At 47.6% G+C, this 20,216-nt stretch overlaps 3 protein-coding genes across 3 annotated transcripts; 1 reads left to right on the forward strand and 2 right to left on the reverse strand.

Moving 5' to 3' along the window:
- Window positions 1-471: 471 nt before the first annotated feature.
- Window positions 472-10,417, forward strand: LOC131207713 (facilitated trehalose transporter Tret1-like). Its single transcript, XM_058200340.1, has 7 exons — window positions 472-650; window positions 761-1,718; window positions 8,002-8,030; window positions 8,685-8,939; window positions 9,015-9,206; window positions 9,278-9,426; window positions 9,488-10,417. Exons 2-7 carry the CDS (start codon window positions 772-774, stop codon window positions 10,415-10,417), a joined length of 2,502 nt encoding a protein of 833 aa, XP_058056323.1. The 5' UTR covers window positions 472-650; window positions 761-771.
- LOC131210869 (protein MCM10 homolog) lies at window positions 2,628-4,971 on the reverse strand. The gene has a single exon (XM_058204177.1). It carries the CDS (start codon window positions 4,969-4,971, stop codon window positions 2,686-2,688), a length of 2,286 nt encoding a protein of 761 aa, XP_058060160.1. The 3' UTR covers window positions 2,628-2,685.
- Window positions 10,418-15,468: 5,051 nt separating the features above from the next.
- On the reverse strand, window positions 15,469-18,970 carry LOC131207715 (uncharacterized). The gene is made up of 4 exons (XM_058200341.1): window positions 18,765-18,970; window positions 16,661-17,460; window positions 16,253-16,600; window positions 15,469-16,188 (listed from the first exon to the last, which is right to left on the reverse strand). The coding sequence occupies exons 1-4, from the start codon at window positions 18,968-18,970 to the stop codon at window positions 15,575-15,577; spliced, it is 1,968 nt and encodes a 655-aa protein (XP_058056324.1). The 3' UTR covers window positions 15,469-15,574.
- Window positions 18,971-20,216: the final 1,246 nt, after the last annotated feature.

Genomic DNA, 20,216 nt, shown 5'->3' on the forward strand with positions numbered 1-20,216 from the left:
GGCAAATTTAAGTTAGCAAAAACGAATTAGAGTTAGCGAATAAAATCTAATTTTACCCAAATGATCATCCTGTTACTTCCATTTCATATGTTTACGGTGATGGTAACAACTGTTGGGACATCACAACGCGCACAACTGAACTTTCGCAACCCGTGATTCGTGATCATAGTTTCATTACAAACCAACGCAATGGAAACAATCGTAGATCAACGAAGCAGAGTCCGTTTAGTTTAGTAACCCTTTATTCCAAAGGAAACCGCAAAATCAAACAAATGTCGTTGGCCCTCGAAATGTTTTTAAAGATATCTGAATTGAAATGTTTTTTCTTAGCCGTACGGTTGGGCAAGGATATGCGTTCCATCGCAGACCAGCTCTCGAATGTCGATCGGTTAGTATAAACCGGTTGGCACTTCTAGTTATCGTTTGTTTCCGAAGGGAGTCACAACAGTGTTTACCTTTTTCCACCGTCGATGAGCTAGCTCTTGGGGCTTGGGAGGTTTTCTCAATTATAAAGTGCAAATCCCCACATTGGTGATTAAACGAGCTTGTTGGAAAAGTGTCCTCGGAAAGGAATGCACCCGTTCTTGGTGTAGAAAGGGGAAAGTCGAAACGGCGATCGATTACGTCGCTGTTTGGACACGCTCTGATTAGTAAGGGGCTATTGGCTTCAATCGAATGGCGGACGGCCCCCCTCAGTTGGGAAGGGGTGTGTTGTAAGGCCCACCCATTTCTAATTAGCGTCCCTTCGACGTCGTTTCAGTTTCGCTCACCATGGACTCCGCGCCGGACCGGAGCTTCGTGACGGAGTACTTTGCCAATCTGAACGAAATTTCCAAAAAGATTGCCATCGACATCGAGGAAATCCGCAGCGCCTACGAACACATTTGGGACGACCTGAGCCGCGAGGAGCAGATGGAGATTGTGAACGAGACGATCATCAAGCCCGAGCTGGCGCTCAAGTATTTCGACAGCTTCTCCACGTCGTCCGATTCCCTGCAGCGAATCTTGGGCACGGTCGACGATGCCGACGACGATCGTAATGCCAACCTGTACGATGGGAAGGAGCTGCAGACGTTTCAGTACGTGCGCACCGGACGCAAAGCGGTGACCGACGACAGCATTGGCATGTTCCGGGACGAACATTCGGCGCCCTTTTCGCACAAGACCAAAAGTCAAATTAATCTGACGATTTTCCCACCGGAAAAGGACTCGAAAACGGGCGCGGGCGTCAAGGGAGTCATGATGGCGAAGAAGCTACTGCTGAAGTCACCGAAACTGGACGATGCCAACTGCAACGGAGTGAAGGGCAAGGAGGGAGTGCATGTGGTAGCTAAGGGGCACAAAAGTGAGACAGCGGCCGGTGGCGGGCCGCTGTTCGATAGTGAGCGGAACCTTCTGTCTTCCGATGAGACTGGCACGAAAGTCGGGTCGGCGGGATTTTTGACCAAATTCAACAATCTCATCTTTAACCAAACACCCATCGAGATGACGACGGCGGAGTCGGCCGCTTCCATGGACGGTAGCGACGAAGTCGATGGCACGATCGATCAGGATGAATTCGACACCGACAACGACAAGGTGAATCTGTTCAGCAAGAGCTCCAAAAACGAGTGCCTTCACCGTGCGCAGTCGTCCTCGGTAGAGGAGGATGACAAAAACTACGACGAGCTAAACAGTTTGCTTGGCAACAGCAAAGGCTTCGACTTCCTGAACAATTGGTAAGCGGTCCGCAAAGGTCAGCGTGGCGCGTAACCTCTTGCCTCGGCCAGCTCTTTCCTCTAGTCGCTATAGTTTGCAATGAACATTTGCACCTCTTATTAAGTACCTACGTTCGTCGGGTACATCTTCAATGTACGGTAACAACTGGTAGAGTCCCAAAGCGATTGCACGAATAGTTATGCTACGTTCGACATGTTCGATTGCTCTCTTAGTTCTTTGGACCCTTTGGTCTCTTTATGTTTGGACAAACTTTGTCTCTACGTTCCTTTTTGCCCTGCACTCTCTAGCTTCAGTTGAGCGATTATAAATTATTCCAAAGGGAATCATTCTCTTTGTAAAATACTCAAACGGAAACAAATTGAACAATATCAAATTATCCTAATAGACTGAGAACTACATGCACTGTGGCAGAAAGTAGGTAAAGGGTTGATTCGCGTTCGAGCGGACTTGTCTTTGGGTCCACCGTGCAATGAACACCTTTTCCTGAAAACCATTTCCAACGTGCTCATTACAAGGACGAATGATGCAGGTATCACTGTAAGCCATTGCTCTCCCACTAGAGATTAGATTTAAGATCACCAATGAACCGCGTAGCTCAACGAGTCCTTACGATCGAATCGTTCGTGATCACTCGTTTATTCATTCGCAGTACTTTACCTTAGGCACACGTGTACGGAACCGGGAGCTTCCCGAGCTTGGAGTAAGATCCAGTATTTATTCATGATACCCATTCATCAAATTTGTGCACACGCAGATATATCGGTAAACTGTAATACCTCATCTTCACCACTTAGAGCCTAACGAATATATACCGAAAGACGATGGTACACTCACATTTTGTATACAGCTTATACTTACGGCTCTTGTAGGGAGAGCCAATAAAGTGTAGAAGAATAAATTTACCATCAAACTATGCTGGCGAGCCGCCTGTTTATTCTCCAACTTTAGGTAGATCCCCACTCCGCATCAGCTTTCTTCGGTCGGCATCAGTAAGTTGAGGCTTGCACTGGCCCCGGCCAAGCTGCCCAGATACTTTTCCTCGTCGCCCCGGATTGATAGCACGTCTCCAATTTGTATTCCCCGTTTGTCTCGCATCATTGCGCACCGCTCCCAGCGGGAACCGCTACAGGACTTGCAGCTGTTTTTCGGTATACGAAACAAGCTTACGGTGCGATTGCCACAGTCGGCACACCGGAAGAACCGCTTCTCAGCATCGCGCACCCGCAGCGGATGGCCTTCCGTTTTGCAGCGCTCGGCAGCCGAAAACGCAACGTACTTGCACTGACTGCAGATGACGGCTTTGCAGTCCATCTTGTACGTGTTCAGCATCTTCTCTTCCATCGCCTCTTTGCGCTCGAGCGTCTTAAAGTACTCTTCCTGCTGCGCGTTCTCACTTGCCTCGATAAGGTCCACGTGGGACGAGGTCGCTTTCATGATCCGTTGGATGTGATCCTTGCGAGCTCGTACTGCTTCGCTTTCCGTATCGTCTACTTTCGGCCGCTTGGCCGCATTTTCCTCAACGGCGGGATTCTTTGTGATCTCCTCCAGCACCCGCTTCTTGCCTTGTTCCGTCCCGCGATATTTGATAAAGTTTGGGTTCGACTTTTCGATCGGTTTTTGTTTCACGATCGCCTTCGCACGCTCGCGTGATTGTAACGCCTTGGCGGCCAACGGGGTTCGCTGCGTGAGCTCAATATCGAACGCTTCCCGGCTTAGGCGAGGTTTGCTTTCGAGGCTGAACTTGCGACCCTCGAACGCATTCGGTTGTGTCGCTGTGCTCGAACTTGCTGCTGGCACGGGCGAGGCTTTGGATGATTCCATGTTTGCCTTTAGCGACTCCAGCGATACTCCGAGACTCTGCAAACGTTTCACATCTTTCAATCGCTGCTCTACGTTATGTTCAATGCGGGCTGCCGAAGCCTTCGGTGGGCCGGAAGAGTTGGCCGCTTGGCGATACGAAGGAACAGTGGGACTTGCCGAAGCACTTCCCGCAGCGCTACCTTCCGCCGGGGATCGATAATAATCCGACAGCGTCAGCATTCGCTGACGATCCTTCGCGACCTGCTTCGGGTGTTTTACCGCTTTGATCGCGCTGAAACTTTGCCCTGCGTAGAAAACCTCGTTCTTGCCCAGCACCTTATTGCGCAGCTCGTTCAACCCACGACCACCGGTGGACGTTAGCAGGCCGCCCCGATTGCACGCTTTGCCGTACTCCTGCTTGATGTGATACACACAGTATTCACAGTTCCCCAGATTCACGATCGCCGAGCAACGGTCACCGTTCTTCTTTCGGCTGCGACAAGTGCCCATGTCACGCGATTGGCCGAGTATCATCAACTTCGTCGATCGGTCGATCGAGAGGGTCGCTTCCGAGTTGCGATCGTTGTTTTTGTTCAACACGTTCGGATTCAGCACGGCGACCACGGTTCCATCGGGGGTTTTCCACAGATCTTTGTACGCTTGGGCGAACATAAATAGGCTGATCATCTTAATTTCCCCGTGTAGATCGCTGAGCTTCCAGATCGCAAACTGCTTGCCCTTCGAGGTGGTTTTGGTCGGACTTTTGCTTAGCAGCACCCCTCCGATGACCCAGTCCTGCTGAAGATCGCCCGTTTCGATAAAGTTCCGCAACCGAGCAAACGGCACCGCCTTTTTGCCCTCCATGCGTTCCTGCAGTGTTTGGCTGGACACCAGCGGATGGACGATGCGCATGCCGAAAACAGGATCCGTGTGAACGGTCGCTTGGAAAACGGCCGGTATGGTTTGCTTTGGGGACTGTTCCACGGGCTTGGAGCGTGCGTCGCGTGACTTCCCCGCAGCGGGAGGCGAAGTTTCGGGCGCCGGAGCCTGCGCGGTGCTCCGTTGGATTTGCCTCAACTTTTGATCGACCCATTTCGAGAGCACTTGATCACTCTTTTCCTCTTCCTTCGATTTCAAAAGATCATTTATCTGCCGACCGTACTGGTTGTACTTACGCTCGAGAAAGTTCCTCGTATCTTCGTCTTCCGATGAGTCGACATCCGCCCTGTTCACCGCACTTTCCGATGGGCCGGCGTCAGCATCCGGCGGATCCGCCGTATCCTGAAGCAAGAAGTTCGATCCTTCCACCGTCAGCTTCGGTTGCGGCCTGGCGGTAGAGTTTTCCGTGTGGTTCGCGTTTTCGGCGGCCCGTTCTGCTTCGTTTTCATTTTCGGCTTCAAGCAACAATTGTTCTAGTTCGTCCACATCCAAATCCTCCACTGATTCTGCCATATCCACTCCCGTGTCCAAAGTGGCCAAAGCAGGGTAAATTCCGCACCAACAAACGAGCGTGATGATTGTTTACGAATTTTCGCGCCTTTGCGCCTGACGTTTCGTGAGCGCCTCGGAGGGAACTCAAATCGTTTCGCGCGGGAGAATTCCCATCATACGTGGTTCGAAAAGTATCGGGAATGTTATGTTTTATGTTATTTATTCATGAACATCTATTTTGTCCCTGTCAAAGCCACCCCATCACATATTACACACTTGTACCAACGTTTTTTCCAATTCTCGAAGCACTCGAACACATTTTTTTGGTGATCATGTTCAGCACATCCGTTGCCGTCTTAAATTTACGCTGGAGAACACCAACAAATGTCGTCCTAAGCCTCGCTGGCACGCAAAGACTATCGTTTGAAATGAACAAATTAAAAGAAGGCCTAATCAATAGATGCAATAATTCTATCCACCCTACAATATAAGACCTAATTATTTGAAGTTTTTAAAGTTAACTAGTTGTAAGATGTTTTGATACCTTAAAATTATTAAATAGCTGCAATCCCAATGTGGAATATCTCTGTACTCTTATGTAACCAATCATTTATGTATAGTAAAGATCTAAAAAATCCTTTAAAAAAAATCCGTTGCCGCCTTTTCCATCGTTTCATAGGGCTCTTCAGTTTTGGGAACAAGAAAAAGTCACAGGGGCAAGATCTGGGAAATACGGTGGCTGTGGCATCATTTGGTTTGTTGGTTTTGGCTTAAATTTCGCGCACAAACAACAACGAGGGGATCGTTTTTATCTTTTCATCAATACAATTTTTGTTTTTCCACAAATCCGGGCGTTTCTGGCGGACGTTTTTTGAAATTTTGAGATATCGGCAAACTCAATCACAGAACCAATTCACAGACCGACCAAAACTCGCACTTGCAAAAATTGAAGCGAGGTTAAGTTCTTTCGCCAAAACTTCCGCACACACTTGGAGATAAGGCTCCCTAATTTCCAAACTGGATTCCTCGTTTCTCGAAGCTTAGTTGTGGACCAGCTTGTGTTCAACATAATTTTCATCAAAGGGCAATATCTTGAACCTTCATATTGTAGATAAAACAAAGTTTATAAAGTTAGGGTATGCAATAAGCAATTGCTAGAAAAATGCGAGTAACAAGCGATGATCTGGGCTGACCGGAAGGGCCAGGTACTTAACTTCTCTCTTGCGTATAAACATTTTCCATCATTCATTGACTGTAAGATCTTAATCTGTGCCGTAATGTTTTAGCTTTCATGTCTTCACTATTATTTTAAAATAAAACAATAAAATAATTAAATAAATAATTAGTAAGATTCCCGACTTTCTTAGTATAGTGCAAAACTCAGTCATATTTTTTCATATTTAACTCTGGAGCCGTGCCTTGCCACAATGTTTTTGATTGTGATTAAAGAGTGGACCGTATTTATGATGGCGATGAACAGATGTAAAATTTTCCATTCATTTTCTGCTCACCATCGTTCGGGCGTCATCTCACACCATTTGCGGATGCTTTTTTGAAAATGGTCTTTAGGCTTAGGTTCGAGACACACGGCACGGGGCATCAATGTGAGATCGGCACACAAAAAACCAGAAACAAATAGACGCTAGACAAATAAATAGATTCGTCACCTGACCATATAACCGCAAACAACACTTGCTTCAATTCCGCCCAATGCGGGTTTTTATCAATTGAACCCATTTCAAGAACGGTCTAGATTGATTAGAAGGAGTTGTGCCATGAGCATCAACTGTGGGCCTGAGCCTTAGTAACAAACTAATTAGAGAAATGAAGAAAATGCGCACAGATAATTTGAAATAAAAAGAAAATATGTTCAGTTGAAATTGATCACCTCCGAATCGATGATCATTTCATTGATTCATGTAAAAGTTCGGTTCTAAGCCTTAGCTCGAGAGGTCCAAGGTAGAACTAGGCGAACTCGTATGATGGTCGAGAGGTTTATCAACTGTGTCCTACTGTGCACACTAGTAGTCCGAAAAATATGCAAATGTGGGTATTATCAGTCACTGTAACAGTGGCATTAACCTTAAACCGCTTCACCCTGCACATCGTACAAGACGGGCGCTCGCTGGCTCAGGCGGAGATCGCGAGCCATACGGAGCATCAGTCTCGTTGGGAAGATCGTCGCGAATAGTCGCACAGCCAGGAGTTTCGCAGAGTGTGCCGATTGGGAGTAGTGCGATTACGATAAAGATTGGAACCGGTTAATCTGGCCCCGAAGCGGTGACTATCGAGGCTAGTTTCACTGGAACCAGTCCGAATATTAAAGTTTCCTGGGCCAGCGAATTACGAGCAGAAATCTGGTGAGTGTGTCACTGAACCGATAAACATTTTTGAAAAATCGATTGTAATAAGGCTAAGGAGATCGAGGTAAAAGAGCTCAAGGATCACGAGTTTTTTTGAAGACTAAGGCAAACCTGTACTATATTGGTGTATTGGAGGACAATTTACGAAAGCTGTATACTCTTCATAAAATTGGGGAAAAACCGGTGTAGTAAAAAATCGTTGCCCTTGGGCAAAAGAAGGTTATTGTCACACGGACCAGCCGGCCCATCTGTGCAATCAATTCGCTCAAGATCATCCTTTCCAACCGGAATCGACTATTGTTTGTTCATGCGTTTTCCCTGCTTGTGACGCCTTCAGACCGTGGCGCTTACGTTCACGATGCCGTATGCCGTGGGCTTCCTTCGAAAGGTCAAATATTTGCCTTCCGGCGAGAAACTGTGCCACGGCCGGAGAAAAGTGCAGTTAGCTACAGGCAGGAAGTAGAAAGCAGTCTCGAGACACAAATCCCTGTGATAATCGGTGTGATAGCAACATTTATCTTTTCCGTGTTATTTTTAAAACCCCAAGCTAAGGGGCCGGTTGGGAACAAAAACACTGGGTGGACTAATAAATTTCCTCGGGCGAACCTTCTGGCACGCGTACCTGAGGCAATGTTTGCCGAAGCCTTGCGCTGTGTATCAAGTAATACACAAATAATCGTCTCGTCAGCTACGCGTTTCTCCCTGTGACGTGCGGAGGTTTGTCACGTCCATTGAAACCAGATATTACGGCAAAACGGTACGCAAATATCGGGCAACCTTACCGACTCTGTCATGTTGACTCATCTGGTCCTCTACGGACTAGAATCAGATGATCCTTTCCGCCAGTGCGTGACCTCAACGGCACCTTCCCGACCTGTGAATGACCGTAGTGAATTAGTTTCGCATGCTGCTTGGTCAACGTCCCGAACCATGACCAGACGATAATCTCCCAGCGGGGTGCATCTGATAGCGGCATAGAAGTGGAAGCTTCGTTTGGGCAAACACGCCGGTAAGCCGGTAACGTGTTCTGCAGATAAATCTCATCGTGCAGTGCAAATCTTCCTCAACCGGTTTTTGTGTTGCACTTTTCTTTTACCAATCAGATGTAATGTTAACCGATTGGGCAAAAAAACTTGGTTTTTTTCGCGAAAGTAAGGCGTTGAACATTTTTGAAGAGCAACGTATGGTAATGAGGGGCACGTCTATTGATACAACTTTATAATCGAAGTGTTGATCGAAGAATCGAACTCGTTTTTTGAGTCAATGCGCTAAAGCCCAAATTCATCACCTAAACAATTCAGTACAACAATTAAGATTACAAATTTGAATTTTAAAATATTGTCTTTAAATATATTTCGGTTTCACCGACAGCGATGGACAAAGAACAGGAAGCTTCCAGCACCACTACTTCCAATGTAGAATCGCCTGAGCCGCAGCATGGGGCAACTGTGGCCGTAGCAAAGCTGACGAAAAAGGCCGCCATCACCCAAATCATCACGGCGATAGTGGCAAACATAACGATCATCTCTTCCGGGATGGGCATCGGTTTTCCTTCGATTGCCTTGATGGAGTTGACGAACTCCACTAGCTCGGTGGTCCTCTCGGAAAGTCAGGCCAGTTGGTTCGGTAAGCGTGAACTTTGAAGGCCGTGAACGAGTTTTTTGAGTGGTTATGCTTGACAATTTCATAAACCATCCCCAGCATCGATCACGGCCATTCTCTGCCCGGTTGGAGGTCTGCTGTCAGGATATCTGTTGGACAAGATCGGACGGAAGAAAACGCTCTACTGCATAAACGGCATTTCGATCGTGTCCTGGGTGATCATGTCGGTGGCTAGCCGAACGGATGCATCGACTTTGTTTATCGAGCTAATAGTGGCTCGAGTTATAATAGGTAGGATGTGTTGATTTACCGAATTTCTGTGCAATGAGAAACTAACGATGCCGATTTCGTGACCTTGCCAGGTGTTGCGATCGGTCTCTCTAGCACTCCCGCGTCCGTTTATGCTGCCGAAGTTGCGCATCCCAGTCTGAGGGGTCGATTGACCTTGCTGACGGCTTGCTTCACCGGTATCGGGATGCTTATGGTGTACTCTCTTGGCTACGTCTACAAGGTAACTAGAAAGTGTGCCTTTCATTCGCACGCATCCTCTCAGCAAATGTTTTGAATCACAGGACGACTGGCGATATGTGTGTACTATTTGCGGTGTCTTCACGGGTGTCTCGCTGCTGACCGTGATTCCTTTACCGGAGTCACCCAGCTGGCTGGTGGGCAAAAAGCGAATGCTGGAAGCGGAACGTCATCTGAAGGTTGTGCGCGCCATCAAGGAAGACAAGAATCCAGAGATACGGGCCGAGCTGAACGCGCTGGAGGAAAGCGTGGCCCGTTTCCGTGCTTCGGAGACGTCCAAAAAGCCATCCAAGCTGGTGCAGCTCAAGAAGCCCGAAGTCTACAAGCCGTTGACGATTATGTGCACCTTCTTTATGTTCCAACAATTTTCCGGCATTTTCGTGATAATCGTCTACGCGGCGAGCTTCTCGGTCGAGGCCGGTGTAGCCATCGATCCGTTCCTGGCGGCGGTTTTGGTTGGACTAACGCGAGTCGTAACCACCGTTCTAATGGCGTTCATATCCGATCGCTTCGGCCGTCGGCCACCGGCACTGTTCTCCGGATTCGGGATGGCCTGCTGTATGTTTGGGCTCTCGCTGTGCACCATCTACCCGGTAGCGGATACGGATCTGAATTGGATTCCGACAGCCCTGCTCGTGGCATTCATATTTACCGCGACACTTGGCTTCCTCACGCTACCGTTTTCGATGAATGCCGAAGTGTACCCATCGAAAGTGCGAGGCTTTGCGTCTGGACTGACCATCTTTTTCGGTTACACAATGTCCTTCATTATGCTCAAGATTTACCCAACGATGGTGAACGCGATCGGTAACGAAAATGTGTTTCTCTTCTTCGGAACCGTTTCGCTGAGTGGTATTGCGTTCGTGTACTTCTTTTTGCCCGAAACCAAGGGCCGTACGCTGCTGGACATCGAAGAGTACTTCCGCGGGAAGAGCGAACCCTCGGACACCACTAAACAGGAAACGAGGGCGTGATCCTGAACTCTTCCGCTGTAAATCGACTCGTTCGGGTAGACTGTGATAGAGCGAGAAGGGTGAAGTATTGCATTAAATATTTCTGATCGCACACTGTTGCTGTTTTGTGGTTGTAAAAGTTATTTAAAAAAACAATTTGTCAGGACCTCTTCATGAAATAGTGTCACAAAAACAAATAAACTACAAATTCTATTAAATAGACCGTAACAGCCATTTTATACTCATGAGTGATCAATGTCAGTAATTTTTAATAAAAGAAATGTTGCTTTACTTTCATAAAAGTTGGGAAAGAAATTGGCCCCTTAGGGCTATGACTAAGACCTTCAAAGAAGGCAATCGTGCGTCTGTGCCCATTAAGTGCCCATGAACAGGCGTTAAATAGAAACGTTATTGATTCAACAAGTGACTGATGACTGATTTGGATACAAAAGGTGTGTTTTCTAATTATCGCGCAATCAACAACATTCAGCGGAGCTTGTCAAGCTCCGACCGGTGGCCTATGAAATGAAAGCGTCACACACGCTAATTACTTAAATCTATCACGGAGGAGGTCAAGGTGGTTTCAGCGTTGTTGAGCAAGAAACTGATTTGCTGTTTCCTGTTAACTTAAGCAACTGAATTGGAATGATTTTTTAGAAAGAATTTTGATTTTTTTAAATCGTTTTGGCGCGCACGTGCATGTCGACAGTAATGTCGACATAAAAGTCGACATCGCACAGTTTGAGCTTTCAGCGTTCGCAAGCTTTAAAGCTCCTTATCTCACACGCACTCTCGCATGTACACGGTACGGTTCGCAAAACGGGTTCGCAATTAAAACCCGCCAATCGAATTGATTACTAATTGGGCGTATCGAGGCCGGTGATTAATCTGCGTTGTTTTGGAAACATAGCCTTTACAGTCGGTGTAACTTGAAGCAGAATGTTAATTACATCGTTTAGTTACGATTACCTTTCTTTGGGAAGAGCGTTGCAAAAGCACGTAATGGGATTGATATCCTTGAGCTGATTCCTACCAGGTGCTTTTGATTAAGACTTTTGTGTCGCTTCGCTGGTAGCAAGCATTTTCGTTCTCTAACTATGGCCGAAACTTCCACCAGGTGTTAAGGCAAACCATTACTCACGAGCTGTCCAATTTTATCACGGGCAAACTGTTGCTCGATGCTTGATGAGGTAATATTAGGGTGTCCTTTCCGGCGAGTACTCTAACGCTACAGGTGAAGGAAGGACAGAGGAAACAATTAGCTCAAAATTGTTGAACGATGTTTTCTAGCACCTAAGGTCGCTAATGCTAAGGCCCCCCCGGCTAACAAGGACATCAGGCTAGCGGCAAGTTCCGAAAGTCTTGAGCACCGCACCGCAGGGCGATGGGGCGTTAGCTCCTTGAGTCAGTTTTCTGTTAGAACAGCAATTTTGTTCGTAAATGCTCTTACGGTAATTTGGTGACATCCGGGTTTGTGCTCCCGTCGCCGTCCGCAGACGACGGCAGCGAGCGGCCGTCCTGACCACATATGGTCCAAATGGGCTGTAATTCAATGTGGTTAACCTTCAGCACTTACTGCGTGGCTGACGCTGCATAAAGTGTGCTGGATCTGGGACGCCGGCTCTCGTCGGGTCATAACTACGTTAGCAAAGGCTTTTCCGGCTTTTCGGACAAGGATTTTCGGGCCCCGACCGTGAAACAGTGGTAGCAGTAAGGACATCCCAAGGTCTTTCAATAGAACCTAATTGCCGCAGAGAGCCGCCGTATATCAAAAAGGCTTATGCAATTAAAAACCACAAATCAAAGGGACTGCCTGACCTGAACGGATTGTAGCGGTTGACCCATCTTATCGAGAAGTTGTATTTTATGTGTTTACCAGAAGTAAACGAAACTGGGTTCTTGTTGCAAGACTCTCGACAACAAATAAAGCAACTGATTAATTACTAAAATTACTAGAATTATTGATAGTAAGAATGGCGAGTTTGGCACCAAATAACCACGTCGCTTTCACGAACGCTTTATCAGATCCGAGGGGATAATCGCAAAGGCTTGGTCGACTTGCCGTTCGGAGCGGATCTTGTCGATTCGGCCGGGCTGCTGTCGACCGCAGGCACTGTGGTTTTATTTAAAATTTCCACACAACTGCCCAAGATATCGGGGCCGTTGGTAAACACTTTTCATGAAACGCCCGAAAAGTGCAAAGAGAGTAGACAAACAGATCCGATGAAAGCAGCCTTTTCAGTCCATTGACATCGGCGGTGGTGTTTAAACATTGTCCCCAGGGCTTTCCGAAAGGATTTTGCAGAAGGGCGCCATTTGTGGGCTGGTCAGTCAGGGGGTGTGAAAGATTTTCAATGGGTTTGGGGCCGAAATAGGACTCCGCCTAAGAAGCCGCCGAGGAGAATTGATTTGATGTATAAGGTTTGGTTACGAGATGGCATGTAAAAAGACGGCAGTTACTGTTTAATGGATGCACTGGATCGGGTTGAAACACGTTGAAGGAGCTGTCAGTGGAATGCCGACGGTTCAGCCGAGCACAATAATTAGGACAATAGGCAGAAGAAACCGCAAATCCTAGTTATTAATTAAAACCAGCAATGTTAATGGCCTTTTGAGAATAAAAAGACGATAAACAAGGCACAAGTTGGCATTAACGATGCATTCCACGTTGTCCATTGTCGAACCATTAAACATCTTCCATCCGTTTCGGTGGAACTGCACCGCACATGCTTGTGGCTTTGGGAATTCCTTTCCACTCCATAAATCCTTTTAATACACATTATTTCAGACGCAGCGCTGAGTTCTCTCGTCAGGCGAGAAAGATTAAATTTGAAGGACCTCGCGAAGCATACAGCATCTTCGCGTGTCGCCACTTTCGTGGCAAAGAGTCTGGAGTCCTGAAGTCCTTTGTCATTCGCCGTGCAAGAGCGTGTCACGATCAGTTGCATGATGCAGTTGCATTGTCGGGTTCTCCCGACGATGTTGGCCCCTTGAGCGGGCCGCCATGATAACCGCCGCTATGTAAACGTCACAGTGTCGCAGCAGGAACGCAGGAACACCACCGTGGGTCCTTCTGGGTGCCGGGCCGTGGACCGTGGATCCGGCGGTCCTTGACGCACCCAACAGGATGCACCGGGCGGGGAAGACACATTTGTAGCGCTAAACGGTTTGCCGGCCTCACAATGGAGGCTGCCGATTACACGCCACGAGCCGGAAGCCGGCACTATTATCGCGTTGACGATCTCTTGCGTGTCGCAAGACGAAGGCAAGTGCGCTGTAATTGAAATTTGAAACCGATACCCGTTTAATGTGAGCCCGCCCGGGCATATGTCGGGCGCGTGTTCCGTTGAATAGGATCCTGTTTTTCTCAACACTTCACTTTTGACTGCCGCGAAAGGAGAAGGGGTCCTTCGCAAGCCGTCGGTGCAGCGTCGCTCGCAGGAGACACCGTCGAGGGCCTCATCCGGTTTACTTTCGTGCCCTTGTCTGTGCGGGTTGCACAGCAAAAGTGGAAATAATGAGCCAGAATGAGGGTTCAGATTGTCGGCGGTCGGATAATCGCAGACGGTTTCGAATCCTCGCCCGGGATCAGCCGCCAGGGTTACGTAGAGGTTGCGCGGTGAAGGATACTTCACTCGATGGCCCGATAAGTGTTGAAACGTTCGGAGAGGTCGAGAAATCGGTCTCGATAACGTCTAGATAAACACTTACCATCCTCACTTGGGATGAGTTGCAAACGGTTACAAACGGGTGTTGAATCCTTTTTCTCGTTACTTTAGCAAGGAATAATAATCTTAGATGATGTGGTCGAGACTGTGCGTTAGGCGCGTTAGTCTCGAGATGCTCAACCTCGCTTCCACTTCCGGTTGCAGTCGGAAAAGTGGATGTGCACGCGTCGACAGCCTTATCTAACTTCGGTTCTTCGATCTTGCGATGGTCCTGGAGAAAATGTTATCCGTGTATCTTCAGACACCCCTTGTGGTAGATCTGGACGCTGATGTTCTCTGAAATGAATAAATGTAAATTGTGTTATTAAATGATCATTGATATTATAGAAGGCTGTGGAAAAAGTAATCGACGTTTTACACGATAGATGCTTTTAGTGATCGATGTCTCGTGATCGTACAGTTACAAGTTTTGGTCCCTTTTTCAAAAGCAGAGACTTTACACTTTAAAAAACTTTCATTGTTTTTTGTTTGTTCCATTCGTTTTTGAGTTAAAGGGTGTTAACATGGGAGGTCAATGAAGAGAAAATTCGGTACAATTTACAGTTTTTCTTTGATGAAGCGAAAATTCAAACTAGGCCGCTTATATTGTTCATGGTCTCTATGGTGCCGATAGCCTAAAAGCTGGTAACGTGTAATTTTGGTTTAGTTCACCCGTTTCGGTTATTTTTGATGTTAAAGATTCACTTAGCACAGACAGATCCGCCATCGATAAATCACAGCAATAATCCAAGATGGTCGACGTATTAGAAGTTAGAGCTCACGAAGAAGCTCGGTGTTCAGGTGCCACATGAGTTGACCCCGAAAAAAATTATGGATCGAATTGTCATCTGCGAAGTTTTTTGCCAAACGGAACGAAACCAACCCACTTTTTAAACGGATCGGTACTGGGAATGAGAAATGGGATATATACGACAATACTGTATGAAAGAAATCGTTGCTATAGCTTGATTAAGCAACTCAAACGGCGGTCAAACCAGGAATAATGGCCAGGATGGTTCTACTGGGTTTATGGTGGGACTTGAAAGGAACCGTTTATTATGAGTCGCTTCCATGTAGTTAAACACTAAATTCACTGTTCGAAAGTAGCAATTGACCAGTATCGACCAGAATCGCAAAACTGAAGAGGTGAAAAATTTAGATCAAGAAAGGATTGTGATAAAAGATTGCTCGAGTTTTTCACCCCCCAAGACCACGAGTTCTACAATGGAAAATTATAATCCTGAAAAGATAACAAATTATCGAATAAAATGGTGCATATTTGACGCAAATCGAACAGTTGGAAGCATCTTTAATAAAGTTTTGAATTTCTCCCAAAAATAATGGATTACTCTTCATCCAGCCTTATGTTTACACGTTAACTAATCCTGGTTAAACTAACTTCTCTACAACCTATAATAAATAACGGTTTTTTCGACAATCTTGCAAAGCCCTGCCCGGCGGCAGCTTCCGGTTAGATTCCCGCCAGCAGCTGCTCGTCCACGCTCGGTGCGTAGTTATTGCACTTCGGGAACCCACTCGGAGGTCGCACCATTTGGTCCGTTTCGCCAACCTGCAGCACCAGCGCCATTCCGACGGCCGTGTGCCACTCGTAGTGACAGTGCATCAACCAGAACCCGGGGTTGTCCGCCCGGAACCGTACCCGAGCGTACCCGCGGCTCGGTATCGACACGGTGTCCTTACGCGGCGGCAGGACACCCGCGATCCGCTGCTCCGTTAACCGTCGCGCAGCGATGTCCCGTGCGATGTCGATCGTGATCGGTACCCGTCGGTCCTGGCCCAGCTCCATCACGAACATCTGGTAGCCGTGCAGATGGAACGGATGGTTCAGATCGTCGACTGCGGGTGTCAGATCGAGAATGTACAGTTCCACCAGATCGCCGAGCTTGATCTTGATCCGATGCGTACAGGTGCAGAGTTGCCGATCGGCACAGCGCGCCGGACGACTTTCGTTCGTACAGAACATAGACTCTTCGATTTGATCGGGTTGCGTGAGCAGTGGAAAGGGAGGATACGCCAGGCTGATGTTGTTGATGGCGCCCTGCAGCATCAGATCGTCATGGATGTCTGGAAGCGAACCACCGATTAGAGGGAAACGGTCTGTGGAGAATTAAGGATCCGGGCGACTTACTCATGAAGTGCTCATGGGTGTGCGTTTCGAACATGTGGTGGAATGAAACGGGATAGTTGTAGAAGCCCAGCTCGAACTGATGATCCGGAACGCCGTTGATGACCGACTCGTCCGTATCGTACGCCTGGAAGTCCGTGATGCAGTAATCTCCAAACTCCGGCCGACCACAGGTGGCGTTCGGGTGGTTGGCGGTGTGCACGTTGACGAAAGGCTTATCGTACGGCGGCGGATCCTGGCCCGGGAAGGCAGCCTGCTGTCTGGGTGTGTTCGTGTAGCTGAGCACCGCAAACTGTTCCAGTTCGCGGGCCTCACAGGGTCCTAGCGCTCGCAGTCGAATCCAGTAGGTGTCTGTAATAAATAGGGGTGTGTTAAAAAAGGAGAGCTCCGCTTACCTCCAGGACCTCTTACCTTTGGTGCCTTGTGCATCCACCACGAAGTCGTACCGCTCGCCGGACGTAGTGACGAATGTGTCCACCTTTCGCGGTTGCAAATGAAACGAATCACTGGCGATGATCTCCATCGTGTGGTCCTCGATCTGGAGCTGCAACGGACACACGTGGCTGGCGGCGTTGATGAACCGGAACCGGAAGCGAGCTCCCCGGCGTACGTAGAACACTTCCAATGGGACATCCGTCCGGGCGTGGCCATCTCTGCCGCCGAAAGTCCCGCGCCCGTTAATCAGTAGGTTGACCGGTAGTATCCCACCGGCCAAGGGTAGCCCCGGCATAAACATTTCCCCATCGACGTGCATCCAATCCGAACCCACCAACACGTGGGCCGGAGTGTCGTAGTGATAGAGCTGGGAGTTTGGGTCTGCCGAACGAGGTTCCCGGACCACCAGCGCTCCGTAGTGGCCGTTCACTTTGTGATGTCCCGAGTGGGAGTGATAGAACTGAGTGCCGGCTTCGGTCGCCAGGAATGCGTACCGGAAAGTGTTGCCGAATGCGATTGGACACTGCGTCACGAACGGAACGCCGTCCATGTGTGGTGTGGCCCGCTGATGTAGGCCGTGCCAGTGAAGGCTAGTGGCCGTTCCGGCCATCGCATTCGTCACGTCGATCACGATGAGATCGTTTTTGCACACGCTGATCGCTGGTCCCGGGATCTTACGGTTGATGCTCATGACACCGCGTTCTACGCCGTCGGCGGTGAGGCAGGCCGGATGGAAGCAGTCCTCCCGTTGACCTCGGCTGCATGCTCGGCAGGCTCTACGGGGAAAAAGAAATGCGCAACATACACACTGTTAATGAGTCCATCCGACTAATCCGAGGCTGGCCGATATACCCCCCTATTATGAAACTCGAACTCGAAACTCGAACGTTCATTTGAGTTCATTTTTCTGTAGCTTTCTCTTTCTGCCTTCTCTCTTGTTGTATTCTGCTTTCTCTCTTACTGTGTTCACTCGAACGATCGAGTTCTCGATTCGAGTTTCATAATAGGGGGGTTTTTGCGTGAATTTCAAAACTTAATTTAAAATACTTTCAATTGTCCGATTTGCGGCAGATATGCACCATTTTGGTGTTATTTTTAAAAATACCTTCATAATGCCTGTCTTGTCAGAGGGCTTAGTCATTATTGGCTAAAACGTGATCAATTCATTTTCAGAATCCTTTCTTGATCTAAATTTTTCATCATTCAGGAAATTTTGTATTGACACCTCTTCCATTGGCCGATTCTGGCCGTTTCTGGCCAACTGCAATTTCGAATTTTCTCTTTGGTGACTTCCATTGTACACACCCTGTAACTGACAAACGAATGAAATAAACAATAAACAATGGAAGCATTTTTTTAAGTGTAAAGTATCAGCTAAACTTGAAGCTGTACGATCGATACTTCGGAAGACATCGATCACTAAAAGAATCTACCGTAAAAAACGTAGATCGCTTTTTAACCAGCCTTATATTAATTCCATTACTCTCAACAGATGTCGAGTGTGGCAAATTTCTTGAAGGGAAGTATTGCAACCGGTTCCTTTGTAATCTATAAGTTGCCTTCAAGTCATATAATGATCGGACTAAGGAACGGTTCAACGGAAATCCTGTGGGTGCTTCCGTTTGATAAAGTTATATTGCTCACTTACAGCCATCGCCGAGTTCCCTTCGAATCGCTTCAGCATTGCAAAAAGGTCCCCATACAGGAAAATCGAACTATTTATAGCTTTCGCTCAAGTATTTACAATAAACTTCAGGTCGATTGTTTGTTCATCGAAACCACTCGTAGTAATGATTTGAAGCGTTTGTTTGCATGTCTAAGGCTCATTTGAACGGTTCCCATCCGAACGGCACATGCAAATTTTTGTTTACAGCGCGATTGCTCCACAAAGCGTATCGTAGTCGTGGTGTCCCAATGAGCCACATCACTAAGTAAATGGTCGGCCACAATAACATCACTGGCGTCAACTAGCCTCTACGTCATCGCTTTCTAAGTCGACCTTCTCGAGCGCCGGCACTTGGCTCAAAGGCCGTAAAGCACTGGGCAAACGGTTAATCCTTTCTACAAACAACAAACTTACGGTCCCATCGCGTGATAGTGTTCCAGCGTCCAGGAGAAGTGGCAGATCCGCGGCTGCGTGCTGTCGCACTCCCGCAAACACTGTTCGCCGGGGAACGCGTGCACGTCGATCGTACCATTTGAATTGTCGATCAACGTACGCAGCCATGTCTGAGCGGTCACTGCACTAGCGCCCAGGCACAGTATCACTAGTAAACTGTAGCGCATCCTTACGAGAGATTACTAGCTAGATGAGGAGGCTCCGTTCGATCTTCCGCTGTTCGAATGTAAGAAATGTGTCTGCTGGTAAGATCCGTGCCCGACTGGCCGACAAGGTGCTCGGGTGTAATTATTTATAGTGGAATGTTGTTCGCATGCTCGTCCACTCGAGAGGTAGTAAGCTGGAGATTAGAAGGGGCTTTGGCGCATTCAAGATAGGCCGTCTGCTTCCCCTTTCCGTGCTGAGACGCGATGATATCAACCACTGCGTTCTGCGTGAAACGTGCTGGCGTATGGATCTGGCCCAACAACACGTGCAACGGTTTGTAGGTAAGGTTTGGTTTGCGATTGGGTTGTTCCAAAAATTCCGAAAAGGGTTTCGATCTTCGGGGCCCTAGCAACTGACTTTATCGTGCGATACGGATTCACGAGATCCAGTTTCGAGGAATCCACTTGTTTGGACAATAGTGAACCGCTGCAGGAGCAGTAAATTGAGATTGTCCGGGAACTGTTTGCGTGACCACACCAAGTTCCCGGAAGATTCTCAGCCAGGGCAAATAAAACGCCGCCAGTAGTAGGTGTGATGCAGTTTTATTGCCGCACGGTGCAGATGCAGAAGAAATGAACCCGTGGGATTGATGTGGTCTGTTTCCAAGCTCCCCGGTGACGTGGGTACCGGTATCAGTATCGCTCCGGGGTTGCAACAACGATGTAAACCACAATTTTATCACCCCGATAATATTACGTCAATTCGGATATGTTTATTTTCAGGGCAATAGTTTTTATGAGAGCTTTCAATAGAAGGGATTCACCCTCTATTAGTTATGACTGCGGGGGTTTTCCATAATTTCCTTCTTGTAAATTTCAAACATACAGAGACATGTGATGTGTGAGAGACATGAGCTTTTAACATGTGCAGAGAAGATTCGCTTTAGCTAGAACGGGTTGGAACTATTTCAATAATCTTCCTATTTATAATTTTCTGCCACACATGAGTTGGATGTCATCTCTCGTCATTCCTCCTTTAGGATTGACCCGCTTAACAACATCGCTGGAGCTTACAACCGTGCTTCACCAATAATGAACTTTAACATGTCCGTAAGCCAGTGCAAAAGTAGTATTTATTTCTTTTCCTTTTGACGCGCACTTTTTTGTTATTCATTACATAATGCCAGATTGCTTGCACTATTTGTCTCTCTGATCGTGTTTTGTTATGTCAAACCTATTCTTAACTTTTAAGTCTTAAGTTGTAAAT

This window comes from Anopheles bellator, chromosome 2 (genome assembly GCF_943735745.2).
Source record: "Anopheles bellator chromosome 2, idAnoBellAS_SP24_06.2, whole genome shotgun sequence".
NCBI classification, from domain to species: Eukaryota; Metazoa; Arthropoda; class Insecta; order Diptera; family Culicidae; genus Anopheles; species Anopheles bellator.